Source organism: Henckelia pumila, chromosome 4 (assembly GCF_033568475.1).
Source record: "Henckelia pumila isolate YLH828 chromosome 4, ASM3356847v2, whole genome shotgun sequence".
Classification (NCBI taxonomy): domain Eukaryota; kingdom Viridiplantae; phylum Streptophyta; class Magnoliopsida; order Lamiales; family Gesneriaceae; genus Henckelia; species Henckelia pumila.
In genome coordinates, this window is record NC_133123.1 from 3,968,260 (window position 1) to 3,984,872 (window position 16,613).

Sequence of the window (16,613 nt, forward strand, 5' to 3'; positions counted from 1 at the left end):
TTCCTCTTGTTCTAGTTCAGTGGCAGCGCCGAAGCACTAAGGAGACTACTTGTGAACTTGAGAGTTGTATGCGTACAAATTATCTAGAACGATTTTGAATTGTTGTATTTTCAGGTTGTAACTTGTAAAATGAATCAGTTTGAATAAAATATGTTTATTCAATATTTTACTGCATTCAGTACTTAAGATTGTTCGATGACGAAATATCTTAAGTAGGGGGATAATGTAGTAGCCCGATTCCATTTTACAAGATTAAGTGATTTTAAACATGTTAGAAAATAACATATAATTTTAAAAGTGTCAAAACATGTTTAAGGAGTTCTTATTTGGTAAAAATAAGTGGAAAATCAGATCCGAAACGTCCGAAAATGGTAGGGTAGGTCCTGGGGGTCCAAAACCAGTTCGTAAGCACCCAAAAAATAGTTCGGAAGAAGCGGTGCGATCGGAGCTTCCGAACCAGTTCGGAGCTTCCGATCAGTTAGTAGCTTCCGATCCCCGTTAGGAGCTTCCGATTAGTTCGGAGCTTCCGATCCCTGTTCGAAGCTTCCGATCAGTTAGTAGCTTCCGATCCCCGTTAGGAGCTTCCGATCAGTTCGGAGCTTCCGTTCCGATCGTGGCCTATAAATAGGGGTCCGAATCCCTCATTTTGAAGTGCAAATTTCCTCTCCTCTCCCGATAATGGCTTTATTTTAAGGGCTTCGGTACTCTTTCTTTAAGAGTTAGAGTAGGAAATAGTATTTTTTATAGCGGACAGTGTCCGCAGTAGCAGCCAGGCGGCGGAGATCTGGCGAGGCGTCCAGGAGTCATAGCTAGGCTATGCCCAAACTCTGGGGCATGCGACATCAGCGGGCTGACGACGGACGAAGGTATGGCTTTGGTTCCCTATAGTAAATAGGGAGTAGACTATAATTTAATTAAGGCTTTTAGAGCCTAGTAGGTGATGTTTGGCATGCTAGGTAATGCATGGTTATTTATGTTGTAGTGTTGCATGGTAGGCTTGGACCTAGATGGAAGCTTCTAGGATCTGCCTTAGAAAGGTACGGAAGTATTATTCGAGATATCCAGATTGAGTATGCATGTATTATGTGTTTGCATGGATTATGTGATTGCATGTATTATATGTCTTTATATACAGCATGTCATGACTGTATGTTGCATACATGAGCATATTGAGCATGTATCCTTGTGATATCCGGTATTGAGATATTTACCTTGTCAATAGATGGTTGGACACATAGGCTCGTGTCAGGTCACCAATATTAGTTGGACACATGAGCTCGTGTCAGGTCACTAATATTTGGTTGGACACGTGGACTTGTGTTAGGTCACCATCGGGGCATCTAGGTATGTCTGTCACCTCCTGTAGCGATGACTCAGCGAGGTACACACCAAGGCCCAAGTTATTCTCTATCAGATATTCTTGACCTTGTCTCTTGATACCCAGTACATTTGCATTCATGCGCATATAATAGTGTATACTCATACTCTCGTACTGAGCATGTTAGGCTCACTTCCGGTTATTTTCTGTTGGCTGGATGCCCTATTCCATAGGGCAGTTGCAGGTAGTTCTCCCGGAGACATGGAGGTTAGGTGGTGACAAGACTGGGTAGCGGGGTTGACCACTAGGTTTTGCTTACCTGGTATTTGACTTACTTTAATTCCGCAATTACTCTGATTAAGATTATTTTATTAATTAATTGCATGCTTAAGTTCTGATTAGTAGATGATCACGGTGCGGGTCACTACAATGCGACTGGTGGATGGTAGATTGAGGCTATATGCTACCAGCCCCACTTTGGCTTTGATGGAAAAAGGCCCAAAGTATTTTTTGCAAAGCTTAGAGTGCTTCCGATGAGCCACAGTAGTCTGGCGATAAGAAGAAAGCTTTACGAGGACCAATTCCCCCACCTGGAAGTGTTTGTCTTTCCGGTGGGTGTATGCCAATTGTTTCATACGCTGCTGTGCCTGTAGCAGATGTTGTCGCAGCCGCCAAAGCGCCGCATCTCTGCCAATGAGAAGTTCATCCACAGCTGCCAAGGGGGTGCTGCCCCTCATGTACATCAGAATTGTAAGCGGTGGCCTGCCGTAAACTGCCTGAAAAGGGGTCATGCCGATGGCCGAATGGTAGCTGGTGTTGTAATGGTATTCGGCCCATCCCAGGTATGAAACCCAAGTAGTGGGTTTCTCAACGACAAAGGCGCAGAGGTATTGCTCAAGGCATCTGTTTAACACCTTCGTTTGTCCATCGGTTTGTGGGTGGTAAGCCGAGCTCATGCGCAAGTTGGTGCCCATTAATTCAAAGATTTTTCGCCAAAAGTGACTTGTGAAAATAGGGTCTCGGTCGGAGATGATGGAACGGGGAACTCCATGGAGGCATATGACCATGGTGCAGAATAACTCTGCCACCTGACTGACTGTATGAGATGTGGGAAGAGGGCCAAAGTGGGCATACTTAGAAAGGCGATCCACCATTACCAGAACTGAAGTATTTTCCTTTGACAGAGGTAAACCAATAATGAAATCAAGTGCAATGTCTTCCCAAACTTGTTCTGGAATAGCAATTGGTTGCAGCAATCCATACGGCTTCTCTGTAGAATATTTAGTCGTTTGACATACGAGGCACCGGGCTACAAATTCTTTCACTGCTTTCCTCATCCCTACCCAATAAAAATTTGCAGCGATGCGTAAGAATGTGCGCTGGACCCCTGCGTGGCCACCCATTGGTGATTCATGGAACTCTCGCAACATTAGATCCTTTAAAGATGAATCTTTGCCCAGAAAATACTTCCCTTGGTACAAGATAACTCCTCCTTGCTCGAAGTACCCACTAGTGATGCCGTCCGATTTTTGCAACATGGCATGTAGGGCAAGAAGGTCAAGCAGATTCTTATTCTCTTGACGCAACACTTCCAAGAATGAGAACTGTGGGCATGACAAAATTGAAAACCTTTGGGTGCCGTCCTCCTCTACCCCACTATCTTCCTCATACATGCGAGACAAGGAATCAGCGGCTGAGTTCTCACGACCAGGCTTGTACTCAATCGTGAAATGGTAGCCAATTAGTTTTTGTAAGTAACGCTGCTGCTCGGGTTTTTGCATAGTTTGGGATATGAGTTCCTTCAAACTCTTGTGATCTGTCCTAATGAGGAATGTGTGGCCAAGTAAATACTGCCTTTATTTAGCGACTGATTCGGTCACCGCATACAACTCCCGCACATAAGTCGAAGAAGATTGCATCTGAGGGCTTATTTTTTTGCTGAAATAAGACAATGGGTGCTCATCTTGCATCAGTACTCCGCCAATCCCCACCCTTGAAGCATCTGTTTCGATGACAAAGATTTTGGAAAAATCTGGTAAGAACAAGACCGGGGCATGTATCAACTTCTCTTTGAGCTGTGCGAAAGCCCCAGTAGCTTCTTGAGACCAGCAAAATGAGTTCTTCTTGAGCAAATCAGTAAGTGGAGCGGAAATATTGGCATAGTGTTGAATGAACCTGCGATAATAGCCTGTGATGCCCAAAAAACCGCGTAATTGTTTGAGGGTCCTCGGCTGTGGCCATTGTACCATTGCTTCAATTTTTTTTGGGTCCGCCTTCACCATTCCACCAGTAACCACGTGCCCTAAGTAATCCACAGTGGTTTGGAAGAACTGACATTTGCTAAGTTTAGCAAAGAACTTCCTTTTCAGCAAACATTCAAGCACCAAGTGCAAGTGCTCCAAATGATCCTCCTTTGTGCGACTGTAGATAAGGATATCATCAAAAAATACTATAACAAATCGTCGCAAGAAGGGTCAAAAAACCTGGTTCATCGCAGATTGAAAAGTTGAAGGTGCATTTGAAAGTCCAAAAGGCATAACAACGAACTCATAATGCCCCTCATGCGTTCGAAAAACTGTTTTGTGGATGTCCCGGCTGTCCATCCTGATTTGGTGGTAGCCTGATCTGAGATCCAACTTAGAAAAAATACGGGCAGCCCCAAGTTCATCCAGCAGCTCATCAATTGTGGGAATGGGAAAACGATCCTTTATGGTGAGTGCATTAAGGGCTCGATAGTCCACACAAAATCTCCAAGAGCTATCTTTTTTTTTTTGACTAGCAGGACTGGTAAGGAATAGGGGCTATTGCTCGGCCTGATAAACACATACTCAAGTAACTCCCCCACAATTTTTTCCATAGCGTCTTTCTGGAAATACGGGTACCTATAAGGTCGAACATTGACTGGAGTTGATCCTGAGACAAGGTGAATTCTGTGATCGATGGGTCGGATAGGAGGCAACGATTGTGGCTCAATAAACACCCTTTTGTAATGTTCGAGGAGTTGTCTCCCTTGTGCACAAACATCCCCGACAGCGTCACTCAAGTCAACGTCCGAAGAGGCACCCTTTGAAGGTTCACCATTCTGGAGTGTTGTGAGTGCATAAACCGTATCGACATATTCCCTGGTAAAAAAAACACACAGCCTATTGTACGATACAGATTCAGGCTTCAGTGTCTTGTTGCTCAGTAAGCAAACTCGTTGCCCATTCCACGAAAACTCCATGGTGAGGGCCTCGTGATCGTGCAAACATGGCCCTAAAGTGCGTAGCCACTGCATTCCCAGTACCACATCCAGCCCCCATATTGGCAACACATACATATCAACAGAGAACTCATGACCTTGAAGGCTTAAGGGTACCTTAGAGCACATTCGATCGCACCAGAGATACTGCCCATTGCCCATATAAACTCGGAAGCATCTGGATCTCTGGCAAATGATCCCCAATCGTTCTGCCAACCCCTCTTGGATGAAATTATTATGACTACCAGTGTCATTAAGACTTCAATAGGAATTTGACGATGTGTTGCTGTAATGCGAAAGATTCGAGGGTTAGGATCACTAGTGAGTGTGTGCAAACTAACCTCGAATTCATCCTCATGATCCATAATCTGCCCGTTTGGTGCATAGAAATCTTCATCCTCGTCTCCCAAGAGGATCATCACTCTGTTCTTGCACAGGTGATTAAAATTGTACTTCTCGTCACAATTGAAACACAACCCTTTCTCACGCCTCTTTTTCATTTCTGCCGTCGTCAATCGCTTTATCGGCATTTTTGGCTGCTAGAATTGGGGTCGGCCAACGGCCATGACAGTTGTACTTTTGTCTGGAGTACTTCCCGGTGATACGACACTCATAGGCAACGGGGTTGATGGTATCGAAGGTGATACTCCTTTGTGCATAATGCTTCGAAGGTCATCGTTCCGTTCTTCGAAGAGTTGTACCTTTACCATAGCCTCCATGAGGCTTTTAGGCGGGTTGATCAGGAGCTCCCTGCGAATTTCTGGTTTAAGCCCCCATATAAAGAAATTCAGAAACATGGGCTCGGTAACACCAATTGTAACACCCGGTATTTTTAAATACGTAAATCTGCATGCATAATTAGGAAATTTAATTATTTAAATTTGGGATTTATGGGTTAAATAATTATGTGAATTATTTGTGCATGATTTAATTTATTTTTAAGCATTTAACCCATAATTAATGATTTTACGATTTTTAGTATTTTAATTGTTTTGATCGCGTAGACGGGACCGTGGACGGACGAAATGACAACTTTCTAGCCAATTTATTCCATGAGCATTTTTAGAGCCCAAGAATATTATTTTGAGTTTTATTACCTCAAAATTTTTAGTATTTAATTTTATATAATTTTAGGAGTCCATTTTTATCCAAATTTAGCCATTTTAATGACTTTTAATTATTTTTAAAATTCCCTAAATTTTTAATTTCGGGATTTTTATATTTTTAAATTAAGTTATCAGATTTTAACTTTTATTTGGAGTTTTAAAATTTTATATTTTATATTTAAAACTTTTAATTATCCTAAAACCTATTTTAATTAAAATAAAAAACCCAAAACCTAATCTACCCAAACCCACCCGAGCACTCACCTTATTCAGCCGCCTCCCTCCCTACTATTCATCATCTTCTTCCTCGAACCACAGCCAAGGAGGTTCCATAGCCGAATTTCTTCGAAGTTTCAAGGGTGCTCGTCGTCCCGTCGTCCCGGAATCGTCCCACGCACGTTTTTCTCTTCAATTTCGGTGAAAGGCATGATTCTTTTTATTTTAACGTACTATATCAGTGTTTATACGTGTGTGTGTGCATGAGCATCATTCTCCTTCAAAGAATTTTCAGAAAACAATTAGTTATGTGGTTTGAAGTTTGTGTATTCCTTGTTCATCCATCTCACGTTTTTTGTCATGCTTGGATCGAGGCTAGCTGCTGGTCGGGTCTAGGAGGTTGTGTAGAAGGGGTCTAGGCTGGAATGGCTCGAGTGGTTCGAGCCAGACGAGCCTAGAACCAAGGTTGGAGCAGTTCGGCTGAGAGGGGGGGGGGGGGTGCGCAGGTAGGGTTTTGGAAGAGGGATCGGGTTCGGTCCTATGGGGTGCATGGGCCGGGGTCAGGGGCTAGGTTCGAACCGCCCAGACGTGGGCTACGTCTGGGCGGCGGGGTTCCGGCCAGGGGTGGCCGGAGCAGGGCGGCAGCAGCCCTAGAAGGGCTGCTGCTCGCGGCGGCCGAGAGGAACAAAGGGGTGGGGGGGGGGGGGGGGGGGCGCTTCGGGTTTAGGGTTAGGGTTTGGATTTCGGGTCGGGTCTGTGGTCCGGGTCGGGTCAATAGGGTAGTGGGTCGGGTTAAGTTGGTTCGGGTCTGGGTAGGTGGGCCGGGCTCGAGTCTTTTTAATTTTAAAGTATTTTATGATTTAATGGGTTTTTGGGCCAATTAATTAGGAATAAAATGATTTGGGTTCCATTTAATTATTTGAGTTAAATTTAATTATTATTGGGCTTAATTAAATTAATTAAGTGAGTCCACTAATTTTTATGGGCCGTGGGGGCCCATGGAAGTTATTGGGCCAGTCTTTGGGCTTTTGGGCCCATTGGGCCAGATTAAGTTGTTATTGGGCCTAGAATGTTTTAATGAGCTTTAATTATTTAATTGGGCTTAGAATAATTTTTATTGGGCTTAAGTATGTTATTGGGTCAGTCTCAGTGTTAATGGGCCAGATTTAAGTAAATGGGCTTGGGTGTTAGGACCAGCAGTCCAGTACAATCCATGAGAAATTGCATGTGTCCTGAATATATATTTAATTATTTTTATGCATTGGAGATTATTTTTATATTTATATGTTAGTATAAATTAATTAAATATATATGAAGGACACACATTTTATTTAAGTACATGCATTCATGAAATAAATTTTTATGCATGATTTAATGTTTAAGGTTGAGCAAAAGAAAATATTTTATGTTGGAATTTGAAGTAGTGTGACAATTTAAGGGGGACTCGTCCCCATATGTGAACTATTGAAGGGCAGTTTACTGCCAATTAAGAGATGATACTTCACCGCCACGTACGTTGGTTTCCACGCTTATCAGTATTTGATGTATGATTTAAGGTTACACTATGGATACAACCATGCGATGTTAGAAAATAATTTCCTCAACAATGTTTATGTATTATGTATGATTATGATATTTAAGTTAATTTAAGTTATGTTATGTCATGATGTTATTTTAAGCATGCTCATTCATGTATAGGTTATGTATTAGTATTAAAGTGATTTAAATTATTTTAAACCCTTGTTATGTTAGCATGTTGGGCCTCTAGGCTCACTACACTGGTATGGTGCAGGTGAGTACGTAGAGGAGGATGTAGCTCCTACCGGCGGCGAGGACATATGAGCGGACATGCAGTGACCCCGTGACCGTGATAGATGTCTGAGTCGTTATGCATGTTTTGAATATTTTTAGTATGTTACATTTTTAAGTATTTTTCAGTGGTTGAGTTTTGGAATGTTATTTTTAAATATGTTTAGTGCATGCAGTTTTTAATTATTTTCTCATGACCAGTATTTTAATTAAATGTAGACTCAGATATTTATTCTATTAAAGAATGCATTTTTATTTAAGTTATTTCTTTATTTATTTATTTTTAAATCTTTTTATTTTGTGCATATATGTATGGGCATATATGTACATATTTTATTTAGTAAGAAAAAAAAAAATTTCCGCATATTTATTTATTAATTATAGAGTTTGGGTCGTTTCACCAGTGATTTGATTCATCAACCCTTCAAACTCGGCTCGGTATAGCATGACCCGATTAATTTGCAAGAGTTTAGTTATTTTACCCAAAGGGTCTTCGTAGACAGAAGATCCGAGGCGTGCCTTGAGATCTTTTAAAAATCCATCTCAATCCTTCAAGGCATCGTTCCTGTCCATCCATTGATACCAAGCAGCAGAATATCCTTCCAAATAGAAGGCCACTACCTGTAAGCGGATCTCCGGTGGGTTCGAGTGCAGAGCGAAATACTTCTCCACTTTGTAAATCCAGTTATGCACCCCTTCCCCATTCAATTTAGGTAAATCAAACTTGAGTCCCTTGAGATGAGGAATCACCTCACCCCTCGATCGTCCATTTTTCCAGCTACTTCCTCCTTCGGAGTTGATTGATTTCTCCTGTGCTTCCTTTTCCGATGAGACCTCATGTAGCTTCTGGTGAACTTGGCCCAGGCGTAGGTCCATCGCCTTCATGTATTTGTTCCAGTATCTTGGTATAGCTTGCTAACTGAGCTTCGGAGTGAAGCTTGAAATTTGTCTCCAGTTGCCGCATACTCTCTGCCACATCTTCATTTCTCGTGTTTTCTGTAAATCTGGAAAAGAAATTCTCTCAACGAGAGCACCAAAATGATATGAATTATGAAGGGAAAAACACACACATACACACTTCGAGTCTGTGCCAAACTCCCAATTGTATTTTATTGATAAAATATTCGATACCGATTACAACTCTTCTCCAACAATTTCTGTTATCTTTCTATTGGAATTTCTGTTTTTAATTATGACGTCAAAATGTAAAAGACATAGGGCGCTTCGGGTTTAGGGTTAGGGTTTGGATTTCGGGTCGGGTCTGTGGTCCGGGTCGGGTCAATAGGGTAGTGGGTCGGGTTAAGTTGGTTCGGGTCTGGGTAGGTGGGCCGGGCTCGAGTCTTTTTAATTTTAAAGTATTTTATGATTTAATGGGTTTTTGGGCCAATTAATTAGGAATAAAATGATTTGGGTTCCATTTAATTATTTGAGTTAAATTTAATTATTATTGGGCTTAATTAAATTAATTAAGTGAGTCCACTAATTTTATGGGCCGTGGGGGCCCATGGAAGTTATTGGGCCAGTCTTTGGGCTTTTGGGCCCATTGGGCCAGATTAAGTTGTTATTGGGCCTAGAATGTTTTAATGAGCTTTAATTATTTAATTGGGCTTAGAATAATTTTTATTGGGCTTAAGTATGTTATTGGGTCAGTCTCAGTGTTAATGGGCCAGATTTAAGTAAATGGGCTTGGGTGTTAGGACCAGCAGTCCAGTACAATCCATGAGAAATTGCATGTGTCCTGAATATATATTTAATTATTTTTATGCATTGGAGATTATTTTTATATTTATATGTTAGTATAAAATTAAATTAAATATATATGAAGGACACACATTTTATTTAAGTACATGCATTCATGAAATAAATTTTTATGCATGATTTAATGTTTAAGGTTGAGCAAAAGAAAATATTTTATGTTGGAATTTGAAGTAGTGTGACAATTTAAGGGGGACTCGTCCCCATATGTGAACTATTGAAGGGCAGTTTACTGCCAATTTAAGAGATGATACTTCACCGCCACGTACGTTGGTTTCCACGCTTATCAGTATTTGATGTATGATTTAAGGTTACACTATGGATACAACCATGCGATGTTAGAAAATAATTTCCTCAACAATGTTTATGTATTATGTATGATTATGATATTTAAGTTAATTTAAGTTATGTTATGTCATGATGTTATTTTAAGCATGCTCATTCATGTATAGGTTATGTATTAGTATTAAAGTGATTTAAATTATTTTAAACCCTTGTTATGTTAGCATGTTGGGCCTCTAGGCTCACTACACTGGTATGGTGCAGGTGAGTACGTAGAGGAGGATGTAGCTCCTACCGGCGGCGAGGACATATGAGCGGACATGCAGTGACCCCGTGACCGTGATAGATGTCTGAGTCGTTATGCATGTTTTGAATATTTTTAGTATGTTACATTTTTAAGTATTTTTCAGTGGTTGAGTTTTGGAATGTTATTTTTAAATATGTTTAGTGCATGCAGTTTTTAATTATTTTCTCATGACCAGTATTTTAATTAAATGTAGACTCAGATATTTATTCTATTAAAGAATGCATTTTTATTTAAGTTATTTCTTTATTTATTTATTTTTAAATCTTTTTATTTTGTGCATATATGTATGGGCATATATGTACATATTTTATTTAGTAAGAAAAAAAAAAATTTCCGCATATTTATTTATTAATTATAGAGTTTGGGTCGTTTCACCAGTGATTTGATTCATCAACCCTTCAAACTCGGCTCGGTATAGCATGACCCGATTAATTTGCAAGAGTTTAGTTATTTTACCCAAAGGGTCTTCGTAGACAGAAGATCCGAGGCGTGCCTTGAGATCTTTTAAAAATCCATCTCAATCCTTCAAGGCATCGTTCCTGTCCATCCATTGATACCAAGCAGCAGAATATCCTTCCAAATAGAAGGCCACTACCTGTAAGCGGATCTCCGGTGGGTTCGAGTGCAGAGCGAAATACTTCTCCACTTTGTAAATCCAGTTATGCACCCCTTCCCCATTCAATTTAGGTAAATCAAACTTGAGTCCCTTGAGATGAGGAATCACCTCACCCCTCGATCGTCCATTTTTCCAGCTACTTCCTCCTTCGGAGTTGATTGATTTCTCCTGTGCTTCCTTTTCCGATGAGACCTCATGTAGCTTCTGGTGAACTTGGCCCAGGCGTAGGTCCATCGCCTTCATGTATTTGTTCCAGTATCTTGGTATAGCTTGCTAACTGAGCTTCGGAGTGAAGCTTGAAATTTGTCTCCAGTTGCCGCATACTCTCTGCCACATCTTCATTTCTCGTGTTTTCTGTAAATCTGGAAAAGAAATTCTCTCAACGAGAGCACCAAAATGATATGAATTATGAAGGGAAAAACACACACATACACACTTCGAGTCTGTGCCAAACTCCCAATTGTATTTTATTGATAAAATATTCGATACCGATTACAACTCTTCTCCAACAATTTATATGTCTTTTACATTTTGACGTCATAATTAAAAACAGAAATTCCAATAGAAAGATAACAGAAAATGATTCCAAAAAATGTGCGCTTTTCTCACATTACGTAATCCTTCATCCAAGCTGGTTTATTGCGCCTTCTCGATTCTTCTTGCGAGGAATCCTCCATTGATTCTTTTCCTTTCGCTTCAATGTTTCTGATAGGCTTTTTATCAACATGTTCTTGGGCCACCTCTTCATTTTTTAAAAGCCCCTTTGAGGCCCAGTCTTTGAGTTGTTGGTCTATTGTTTGATGGTCCATGTTTATATTAATTGGGCTATCATACACCTCCCTCGGGTTTGCATTTTTCTTACATTTAAACTAAAAATATAAGATAAAAACATATTTGATGGATGTTTTTTTAATCTTAGAAGTTCTTGAATGTATTTGTAATTTTCACAAACAGAGCTAAATATAGCATTTAAATATAGTTGTATTTCTCTTGAAATTTACAAGGAGGTGTCATAATATCTCTAACCCGTAAAAAATACGGTGTGGGATGAATTTCAGAACTATTATATATTGTTGGACTCGGGCCTCCATGGTTAATTTGGTTTTTTCATTCTTTGGGCTGTTTCAGCCCACTCAGATTTAGGGATGTAAATGAGCCGAACAGTTCGCGAGCTGTTTGGGTCTCGGCTCGTTAAAAGCTCGTTCGAGCTCGTTTAATGAGGCTCGTTAAGGCAAACGAACCAAGCTCGAGCTTTACAATATTCGGCTCGTTAGCTCGTGAACATGCTCGTGAACAGACTTGTTAGCTCGCGAACATGTTCGTTATCAAGCTCGTAAGTCATCTCTTAGACGAAAAAATAATAGTATTGATATTTAATTTATAAATTTACATTTTACTTATGAAAAATATTGAAAAATATATAAAATTAATTTATTAGAATAAAATTACAAATTTTAATAATAATATTATATTTTTTTCAAATATATAATTTAGTTTTTAATTAATTTAATGAATATTTAAATTTATAGTTTAAATATATTAAGCTCGTTTAGGCTCGATAAAAGCTCGAATAAGCTCATGAACCACGAATATATTCGTCGTTAAATAAGCTCGGGCTCGGCTCGGCTCGATTATAAATGAACCGAGCTTGAACATTCAAAAGCTCGACTCAATTATAAATGAACCGAGCTTGAACATTCAAAAGCTCGACTCGACTCGACTCGGCTCGTTTACATCCCTACTCAGATCCTACTAATGGAGTGTGGAGACCGGAGAGTTTGTCTTAAATTTGTCTTAAATGAATTAATAATGATTGGCCACTGGCCAGTTTATGTCCAACGAATAAATCCGAATTTTATATTTAATTTAAAATAAATAAATGGAACTTGCAAGTGTATGTCAAAAGAAAAGAAATAAACTCTCACGGCTGACCTTTTTTTTCCTCACACTTTGACCGGACGCGTTGCCATGTCAGGTCAAAGTTTGCTTACATATCAACCGCACGTGCCAAGCTTACTGTGGCACCTCATTAGACGATTTTTCTATGCTAAGTATTTTTTTTCTATGCTACATATAATGCGTCTAAATCATAGTAGTTGAATATCAATACACTTTAAAAACTGTGGATTTCCATGTTCTCACCAAGGGCTGACAAGATCGACGGTATTTGAGGGTAAAGGGGGTGTTCTTTTCCGGATATAAAAAAGGCTCTCATCGTCAATTTTAACGTAATATCATTCCAGATTTATGTAAGATCTTTTTATGTAAATATTTCAATAAACACACACATGACACATCCACACACAAATTATTTCTTTCGGATAAATTCTACGAAAAATTTGTGATCATAAATATTTTGTGGTATAAAATGACATAAAACTTATAATTATAGACCTCACACGATTATATTAATCGATATTGTTTCAGGAATCAATTTTGATTTATTCTTTTACATTATAAATATAACTAGGATTAACCTGTCTCTAATAAAAAAAACTATTCGTAAGAACGTCTAACAAAAATAATTATTTTATTTTTATTTTTATTTTTATTTTTTGAGTTATGATGCATTAGCACGTGCATGTTGGTGATAGAAAGCTGAGGCAGTAAATAGGCTGGAAGAACATTCTTCGTCGCGTCAACGCGTTCGCTAGCGTGGAGACTAACTCCGTAGTCAAGAATCGTTAGTGCTGCCGTCAAAATTCCCAAACGATTGCCGTCACCGTCAAATTTAATATAGTTTCCACCCACCATCGTCTCCCTTATCGGATTGCTATTTATGTTCGGATTCTCTTGTTTCCCATCACAAATTCTTTCGGTCATGCATTCACACTCCTACAATTAAATTTTTTTTATATAAAAAAAATCCAATCTTTGACTTACCATCTGCTAACAAAATCAGGTATTGAATCTTTACTGAATTTATTGTTTCTGCGTTTTGCTTAATGTTTTTGTTTTTGCTGGATTTGAGTATGTCGGGTTTGGGTTCATTTTTACGGTTATCTGTGTGCTGTGTATCTTCATTAGCTTGTTGGAATCAAAATTAAGAAGTACCCGAATGGTTTTGTTTTCTTGTTTGCAATTGACCCTTGTTGAAATCCCTCCAGGTGGATTTTTTTTTTTTTTTTTTTGTGTTAAATATTTCGACTGGGTTCTTTACTACTTTATTGTTCTTAGATAACAGTGGGATTTAAAAAAAAAAATTGGGTTCATGTTCATGTATGGCCTGAATTTGGGGAGACCAGCTCCTGAATGGTTTCTGATGTTTCTTTTAATGGAAAATTCTTGCTGATTAAACCTTTCGGCCTTTAGTTTATATTCGAATTCTCTACTAGACTGTTGTCCTGCTCGATCAGTGGAAAAAGAGAGAAATAAGATGGAATAATATTGATGTCGAAGTTCAAATTTAGTCCTAGTTACTGCTTTTGGTGTAATCTTCTTAAGTTGTATCTGAATCGAATTGAATCTAATATACACTTTGTGGATATATTTCACGAGCTTGCCTGGATCGCCTGAATATTGTAATCTGTCAAATTTAACTGAAAAAGGGTGGAATAGCAAATGCTGAACTCTTGCTTATGTTTGAATTCTTGATGAGAATGAAACGAGTTTTCTAATATTGCCTCGTTTCCCTTCTACAGGTTTATTTTCTGCTAGATAGAAGGAACTGCATTTGTCATAAAACAGTTTTTCTTGTTTGATGGACTCTAATTATATTGGGTTCAGCGTTACTGGTGCAGATATTTCCACTTATCCTTCTGTTTCTGCCTTACCACCAGCAAATCTGTTCAGATCCTTGGATTTCGAAGCAAGAAACTCGTCTAGCTCGCCTTTCTCTATCCATTCTGATACTGATACACTCAGCGCGTACAAGGGTAGTTTAGAGCAGCAAAGCTCAACGGATAATTTTTACGAATCCACCCCTTCTTCCAATTCTTCACCTTATTACGAAGGGTGCCTACAACAGTCGAGGCCCTCTTCCTTCTGCCGTCAGGATAACCTGTTAGTTTGTTCCAGTGGACCATTTTCTCTTAATAGTACTGAGCACAATCAGCACATAAGGCGTGCTTTGTTGGAGTTGGAGAGTGTTCTTATGGGTCCCGATGATGACGAGGAAGAGGCAACATCAGAACCGTTTCTAGGGGAAAATAAGAGATCTCAGGCACCTGTCCAAGGTTCACAAGGGTGGAACCATGAATCCCCGGGGTCTCCGTTGAATCATTCTGATTCATTTAGCAGCTCTAGTGGGGAACAAAATACGGAGAGTCGTTACAACGCCATGGAAAACTTTGCGTTTCGTGGTTTCCCTCCTAATAACCTCAAACAACTTTTGGTTGCATGTGCGAGGGCACTTTCTGAAAATAAATTAAATGAGTTTGAAAAGTTGGTACTCCATGCTCGTGCATCTGTATCTATTACTGGAGATTCGATTCAACGTGTAGGTGCATACATGCTCGAAGGATTGATAGCAAGGAAAGAGCTGTCTGGCACCAACATTTACCGGTCCTTGAGGTGCAACGAGCCAGATAGCAAAGACTTGATGTCGTACATGCACATTTTGTATGAAATATGCCCGTATTTGAAATTTGGTTATATGGCTGCAAATGGCGCCATTGCTGAGGCATGTAAAAATGAGAACCGAATCCACATCATAGATTTCCAGATTGGACAAGGGACTCAATGGATGACTCTCTTGCAAGCACTCGCAGCAAGACCTTGTGGTGCCCCGCTTGTTCGAATTACTGGGATTGATGATCCCGTTTCGAAACACGCTCGTGGAGACAGTCTTGCATTAGTAGGAAGACGTTTGGCAGCAATTTCTGAGAAATTCAACATCCCTGTTGAGTTTCACCCCGTTCCAGTTTTTGCTCCTGATATTACAAGGGATATGCTTGATGTTCGACCAGGTGAGGCGTTGGTGGTGAACTTTCCACTGCAGCTTCACCACACACCCGACGAGAGTGTTGACGTGTTGAATCCAAGAGACGGGCTTCTAAGAATGGTGAAATCGCTTTCTCCGAAAGTGGTCACTTTAGTTGAACAAGAATCGAACACAAACACTGGCCTTTTTCTTCAAAGATTCATGGAAGCTCTAGACTATTATTCAGCCATGTTTGAGTCAATAGATGTCACAATGCCTAGGGACAGTAAAGAGCGCATCAACGTAGAGGAACACTGTTTGGCTAGAGATATAGTGAACATCATAGCTTGCGAAGGGAAAGAGAGAGTGGAGAGACACGAGCTCCTTGGCAAATGGAGATTGAGGTTCATGATGGCCGGTTTCCGATCATACCCTTTAAGTTCTTATGTGAATTCAGTGATTCGCGGGTTACTACGATGCTACTCGGAGAATTACACCTTGGTGGAGAAGGATGGAGGTATGCTGCTGGGATGGAAGGACAGGAATCTGGTTTCAGCTTCTGCTTGGCATTGATGATGTAGTCATGTTTTTAAGATTTTCTGTTGGAAGTGTTTTATCAATTCTGCGTTTGTAAAATCCAAGTTTCAGGTATAAAAACTAGATGTTATTTTTTTAAAAAAAACAATATGTTGTTATCATGTCATTGGCTCACGCATCATAAATTTTCAGTCTTGGATTTAAAGTTTGCCTATTCAACTATAATTTTAAATGACAATGAAATCTTCACGTTTCACTTGCGTGTGATTTATTAAGGGGTGTATTTGGATTATAGCATTTGGAATGACACCATTTCAAATATATTATTCAAGTTCATTGGAGTTATTTGAATAGTAGGAAATTAGATTCCAAATTATTTAGTCAATATTTTAAGCCGGTGTGGATCTCACTTTCTCAAGGGATTTCAAATTTCCTCAAATTAAATAAATATATTACTAAATTATTTGTGTAAACATATGCAATAAATGTGAATAAGGAAATTCACCTATCCAAATAAAGTCTTATAATTGGTTTTCAATAAATTGTAATCATTTTCTTAAAAAAA

General features: G+C 39.4%; 1 protein-coding gene across 1 annotated transcript; it reads left to right on the forward strand.

Annotated features, from left to right (window-relative positions):
- Positions 1–13,415: 13,415 nt before the first annotated feature.
- On the forward strand, positions 13,416–16,304 carry LOC140862393 (scarecrow-like protein 21). The gene is made up of 2 exons (XM_073265414.1): positions 13,416–13,552; positions 14,292–16,304. The coding sequence occupies exon 2, from the start codon at positions 14,351–14,353 to the stop codon at positions 16,082–16,084; it is 1,734 nt and encodes a 577-aa protein (XP_073121515.1). The 5' UTR covers positions 13,416–13,552; positions 14,292–14,350; the 3' UTR covers positions 16,085–16,304.
- Positions 16,305–16,613: the final 309 nt, after the last annotated feature.